The sequence below is a fragment of the Astatotilapia calliptera genome, chromosome 7, assembly GCF_964374335.1.
Source record: "Astatotilapia calliptera chromosome 7, fAstCal68.1, whole genome shotgun sequence".
Taxonomy (NCBI): Eukaryota; Metazoa; Chordata; class Actinopteri; order Cichliformes; family Cichlidae; genus Astatotilapia; species Astatotilapia calliptera.
Window position 1 is genome coordinate 19,374,320 of NC_137428.1, and position 6,855 is coordinate 19,381,174.

General features: G+C 41.9%; 1 protein-coding gene across 1 annotated transcript in view; it reads right to left on the reverse strand.

Moving 5' to 3' along the window:
* col27a1a (collagen, type XXVII, alpha 1a) overlaps positions 1–6,430 on the reverse strand; it is a 65,500-nt gene extending 59,070 nt beyond the window's left edge. The window contains exons 1-2 of the mRNA XM_026173433.2: positions 5,946–6,430; positions 1,866–1,936 (exon numbers count right to left, since the gene is read on the reverse strand). Of these exons, the coding sequence (XP_026029218.2) occupies positions 1,866–1,936; positions 5,946–5,998 (124 nt within the window). The 5' untranslated portion in view covers positions 5,999–6,430. The remainder of the gene's footprint in view (positions 1–1,865; positions 1,937–5,945) is intronic.
* Between the last annotated feature and the right edge of the window lie 425 nt (positions 6,431–6,855).

Below are 6,855 nucleotides of genomic sequence, written 5' to 3' on the forward strand. Positions count from 1 at the left end.
CGTCTTATGATCAATGCTTAGATAAGGGACAGAACATGGTAAAACATGGTCTATCTGGAATTTTCCTGTTTTTCCTCAACCTTCTGGCAATTTATTTATTTGAATGTTTCAAGAGACACACAGACAAGGATGGAGAGCTGAATGGGGAGTCATATGATTTGGAAACTCAAGAATGAAAGTGAGGGATGACGTGCAAATGCAGATGTTGTTCACCATAATCATTACCTGGCTGTTCCCCTTTTACATTTTAAAATTTGTTCCACTGCAGAAAAAAAATGCTAAATTTTTTCCTAATAAAATCATGTCAGTGTTCAATATACAACTTAATCCTTGACTCTGGCCTCCAAAAGAAGTCTTAGGCTGCACTGAGGTATCCGTGTGCCAGGGGACAGTGAGTTGCTCACAGGCTGATCAGCAAGAACGTATTGCTGAACATTCCTCCTCTTATTGTTCATCCTTTCACAGTTCATTGCATTTCACAGTTCAAAACAGAGACTCTTTACTGAATAAAAAGGCTAATTAGAGGATGAAACGGAGCCTAAAAACTAAACTCAGCTTTCAAAAAGGAGCCAAACATGTCCAACTAACTTTATTAGGTCTGACTACTAAATTTTACACCTCTGGTGAATTATCGCCACCAAGACTTGTTATGTTACATTAATTGTTAACACCAGACACTTTAAAGAAGTGTCAGCTTTTCAAAGGCTTATTTGCAGAACTGTGACTGTGGAAGAGCCTTGATGTAATGAACTGAAATGACATTTGGTTTTGTCGACCATCAGTTTTCAGTCACTGCTTTGTCGGGCCTACTGAAGTCTGTGTGCTGTCAGCCTCAATCATAATGACTAGAGTAGGGGGGCAGTTCACTGGACTGTATCAATAACTCTTCATCAGAGGAAACTTCCAAATGGTACCAAAAGGAGATCAAACAGAAACACACTCAACGTTTTCAATTAAATCTGCAATAACTGATTTTTAAGGCTACTTGGATGCAAGATTGTGAATGTAACACTGACTTAAGATCTCGGTTAAAGGCAAGCCTGTTAGCAATCAGCTGAAAATGTTTTAACATCCTGCATTTATGGAGAAACATTACTGGATAATGACTCTGCTCGCCTCATCAAAGTCCTTATGCAGTCTTTTTGACCAATACCAGTGGCTTAGATAGCTGCAAAATGCTTGACTATATATTGACCAGCAAGCCTGTAACTGTTCAGTCTCCTGTTAGGAGACTGAACAGTTACCGTAGAGAAGGATGTCTACGGTAGATGAAACATGCCTGCAAAAGAGCTGAGCACAATAATAAGGCGCATCTCGCTAAATGCTTTGTAAACAGGTGCTATATGAATAAAGTATGAATAAAACTGAATTAACTTAACTGTATAAAATGTTCTGCAAAGTGGAGGCAAGCTCCTGATTTAGGCATCTCTGAATTCTAGTACACGTTTCACGTCGTCAAACGTTTCCCTTTTGCCCTTGTGAAGAATATTAGCCTTTACAAATGCTTTGCTAAGTGGGGTCTTCAGCAGTGCAGCTGTCCAGACAAAATTTTGACTTTAACCTCTGACTGACATGAGATTTTACATTTTTTTTTAGATTAATGGTCAACATTGGATCATTGAATGGTTGAGCTGATCACTCCCTAGATCCTTGGACTTAGCTTACTCAACACCTGTTGTTATGGCAACGGCTGGCCCAATTCTCTTAGCAAAGTGTTTATGTGCTTGGGCCTTGACCAAAAAGGCAAAGAATAACTGCAAAACCTCACCAGGGTTCCTTACAGTCTTACAGAGTTGGGGTTTTTTTCAGCACAAACAAAAGAGGTCAGAAAGTGCAGTACGTGGAGGTGAGTATGGAAAGCTTACCTTCAGAGGGTACTTGTGTAAGTCCCAGGTAACAAGTACAATATAAAATGGTACAGAGCAATAGGGCTCTCCTGGAAGAAGAGAAGAGAAGGATGTCAGAGAGAGGCAACAATCACGTGGTATTGGACAGACTATTTAACTCTTTTTCTCATAGTTATTCCTCACTAACTGTATCCATACTATGATCAATCAATCAAATGTGATTGCTGGCTAAGGCAGAGATGTTGATCATATTGGCACCATGAATTGAGTCATAAATAAAGCCAGAAACTTCTTTTTTTTTTTACCATTAACATTAAAGATATAATTCTCTCCCCATTCATTTAGATAGAGCCTTGGCCTCATTAACCCCAAATAACTACTTAGAGGTGTTGCCAAGGTAACTGCAGAGCCTCATAGTGCTTCTAGAGGTAGTCCGGTCCTACGTTTAAGTCCCTGATGGACAAACAGTCTAACAAGTCACAACATGAGAATGCAAAAGTCTTTGTTCCAGCATATAATAAATCCACAAATCTCAATTTACAGATACATTGGACACTTGTCTCAACCCTGACAAAAAAGTAGTATTAATGAATGTAATTATTTGCATTTAACCATAGAAGGCATGCCTTAACATATTGTTCAACTGTGACACAACTGTTTACAGTAGGAGGGCACAAGCAGGAGTCTGCTAAAGCACTTAGATCTCAGCGAGCCTCTATCTCTCTGAAACACAAGAACACACACACATTGTGGTTTTGGAGACAAAAATACTGTAGTAGACTCCCAAAACCAACCAAATGTGCATGCATGTGCGCTCGTACATACACACATGTGCAGAAAAAACAAAAACAAAATGTCTCTCAGCACCCTCACCGCATCCAGGTGTGCAGCATAACTTAAAGAAACTGACTGGCAAGTGGACTGAGATCCCAGTAGGGGTCCGAGATCTGGTGACAGGCTGGGGGAACCACTGTTTACCACTGGAGGTCATCCAGGCACACATGGTCACACACAGACACACACACTGGAGGAGGAAATGTGTATAACAGCTGTTGCTGGTGGGCCACAGTAGGCAAACAGGGCTCCAAATACATAAATGTGGGAAAGACGGTGACTGTTGCATAAGCTGAGCGATTTGCATTATCCCAGACAAGGACGTGTGTCTGCCTCTCTTCAGAAACAATTCTACAGCTCCAACATTAACCAGTGTGTGTGTGTGTGTGTGTGTGTGTGTGTGTGTGTGTGTGTGTGTGTGTGTGTGTGTGTGTGTGTGTGTGTGTGTGTGTGTGTGTGTGTGTGTGTGTGCAACAGTGTGCTCACATCCATGTTTGTGGTGTCTGTGTCTCCAACCCTTCCATCCTCTAGTTGCTAATGAAGCGTCATCACACTCATCCACACACACAGCTGGCTGTGGTTGCTCGGGATGTGTTTGTGTTTGTGTGTCACTGTGTGTGTATGTGTGTGGACTTGTGTGACTCAGTGTCTTATCAGGGGAGGGAGAGATCCGCTTTCTGAAAATGAGTCATGAATGATGAGGTTTTTACTGCAGCCCCGACAACTTTTATTCTACTCCTCGGGCTGTTTACATCTGTGGAAACTGGACCGGGTTTCCTAGGAAACAGCACCATTTTCTTTGGCTTTTCACATTAAAAGTTCTCAGTAGCTTGTTTAGATTTTCATTAGGAGAGGGGGCTTTTGAAAGGCATCTGACAGGTCAGGTTTTTCTCCTGTGTGGAGCATTTGAAGGTGGCTGTGCTGAAGGGGGATTTGTATGCAGTGGATATTTAAATCAAATAAACTGACATCTGTACGCTGACCCTGTGTGGTGTGGTTTTCATACTGCAACAGCGAGCTATGACATGACTCCCTGAGGGGATTCTTCCCTAAGCTGAGTGGACAAAATACAGACTGGATGAGCAATCCCTCCTCCTAAGTCATCCACTGCATTAGGCAGCCTAACACACATACTGTGCGTTAGGCTGCCTAATGATACACTGAAGTCCCAGCACAGAATGGGGGAAAAACTGCCATGCACTGCTGATAACATATTTATCTCCAGATTAAGAAGTGATTAGCCCACAAATCTGCCATTTTAAGAAAAATAATGGTAAGAGATCAACAACCAATTTAACAGAGTGATAAACTGTTGGAAGGAGTGAGACAGTGAGTGAATAGAAACTGTTGCAATCTTTGCACAATTCCCTAAGTGGCAAAAAGGTATTGCTCATTATAAAATCAGCATCAGTAATCTGCAAACTTAATAGTAAATATCCTCTCTTCTACGATATGTTCTGCTAATATTTCCACTGTGTTCTTAGACACCCCCCCCCCCCACCCCCAACAACCATGACAAACCATTCCCCCAGAAACATATACGCAGAAGCACCAACCTCTCTGCAGTTATAGAGGGAAAAAAGAAAAAGAAAAACACAGAAAGGCCAGTGTAGTTTCCATTTCTATTTACAATTTTGGCCTTCTTATTGATTCTCTTGAAGGATTTCCCAAAGGTGATCCTTCCCCCTGACCACAAACTCACATTCACACACAGTGGAAAATTCCTGTGGATGAGCTGACACTAACAAGGGCTGATGAGGAGGAGGAGGGTTTAAGAGTGTCAATCCACTTTTCTCCCTGCAGTCAGCTAATGGCTCACTCCAGACAGTTTTTCAAATAATCCACACCTTGTTCTACAGAGTACTCAGGCTCTGAGCTGGATTTTGGAAGGGACTGCAGTTAATCAATCCTTTGGTCAATGAGTCATCAATTAATCAATTTAAAACTTCATCTTTTCAGTTTGATTTCAAGGATAAAAAATCATGCATTGCTGAGGATTGATTGCGTGTGAAAAGTAAAGAGCGGGACACGAAGGGAGACACCAAGTGGACACACAGAGAATGAAACTCTCTGCACACATCGCAGACAGACAGACTCGACTTCATCACAGTCCATAATAATGCAGTCGTAGCGCCGTGGAGTCGTGACTAACACAGTGAGGAGGCAAAGCTTTTGAAAGCCGTGTTTCTTTACGCGCGACAGGTAGGTGTGATAAACCGACACAACCTGCGCCAATTTGTTTTAATGAAAAACGAGCAGACGATGGGTCAACTGTCCGGACTTTCCTACTCCCTAAATGACTGTACAGCTGCTATCTCGCCAGCAATCTGTCAAATAAACCAGCTGTTCAGTACTCAATGAGGTTAGAATCGCGCCTGCGTGCACAACTGAATGCAAAAAAGAAATGGATCAATGGATGACATCTAAGCTCAGCAACATTAGGCTGCAGCATGAACTTCACCAAAAAGTCAACAGTGTAGTACAGACGGCTTTGCGCTGCTCCCATGTGTACTTACTGTCTGTGGAGACCTATGCTGTAAACACGTCCATAAAACATCTGCAATTTATATCACATTCTAGTAAAGCTCATATCGGTTGCAGATGTTTGATTAAATACTTTAAGGCTGTCGCAGAAACGTATGCGTTCGTTTAGGCTTGTTTGTTTGGGGAAAACGTTTTTAACCATTAAAAAAGTATCCCTTTATTTAGCCTTCGTAAAAGTGCCATGTGGGGAACGCGTAAACGGAAAAACATGAAAAGCATGCGTAATAATCTACCAAACGGCTTAGTGGATGCTGATGGACCTCTCATGAAACTTTATGGGTAAGAATGATTCCCTAATTTGCTTGCTTTGTCAGATGAGTCACTTTAATGAACACTTCCAGTAATGTCAGCGAACTGCGTGCGGATATTAAACACGACCTACGCAAACTGCGTCCGAATGAACCGGCTTTTTCACGTAAGAACCGATAAAGGGGAGGTAAAAAATATCTGCACGAATGGAGTTGTTTGGTATTCCATGCAAATAACAAATTACACCCATGGTCCAAACAGACCCCATTCAGAGACTCAGCATTCCCCATGTGGACATAATTTCTTCACTGTGAGCTGGATAACAGCCAGCCGGCACATCATCAGATACGCACATGGAGGCATCCAGGTCTTTAAACTGTTTTTCGGTACACATGTTTTGAATATTCCCGTTCACATAACATAAAAAAGTCGTTAAAATAAAATAAAACAGTGATAACAAATGTCACTTACTTTGTGTCTAGATGAGAGGTTCTGCAATCTCTCCTTCGGGTGCCTAAATTCATTTGTATTCATTTGTCCTGGCAGTCAAAAACCTGATCCTTTAATCACAGTGTGACTCCTTTGCAAGGGGGGCAAAAAAAGACACCGGTCGCCGCTTTACGCATTTGACAAGCTTGAGGTGAAGTTCCAGAGGAAAAAACTCATGTTGAATTGCCTGTCAAGTCCAGTATAAATTCCTCCTGACAGGCTGCTTTGACAGAGAGTTTTCCTGTGCGGTTGTCTGTCGATATTCCCTTGTGTTTCATTCATTTATGCCGATCCAGTTTGGAGGGACGCGCGGCCAGAGAGAGAGAGGGAGAGCGAAAGCTGGGTTCTTTTGAAAGGGGGTTACGGAGTCAGGAGCGTTGGACTCATCCCTTTCCTTTTTAAATAGGCTTTCTGTGGGTAAAGCGATGGCAAATGCACCGCACGGCCAGGTGTCAAGTTACAAGCCCAGCGGTTGCATCGAGCAACTACACGCCTTCTCAGGGGGTGGCCACAAGGATCTTACCCCAAATCCAAAGCACCGGCTAACCATATGAATGAAGCACGGTGACACGATGGGAAGGACTTCACTAGAAAGTGCCAGAAACGAGCGCCTACAGCTACAGCTTAAATATAATAATAATAATAATAATAATAATAATAATAATAATAATAATAATAATAATAATAATAATAATAATAATTATTATTATTATTATTATTATTATTTTATTAATTTATCTATCACACGTACATGCTAACCCTCCCGATTTTTCCGGGAGAATCCCGAATTTCAGTGCCCCTCCCGAAAATCTCCCGGAGCCACCATTCTCCCGACATCAAAATTGGAAAACCATATCCCAGATTGGCCCAGCCAATTCCAGTTTCCAACAAT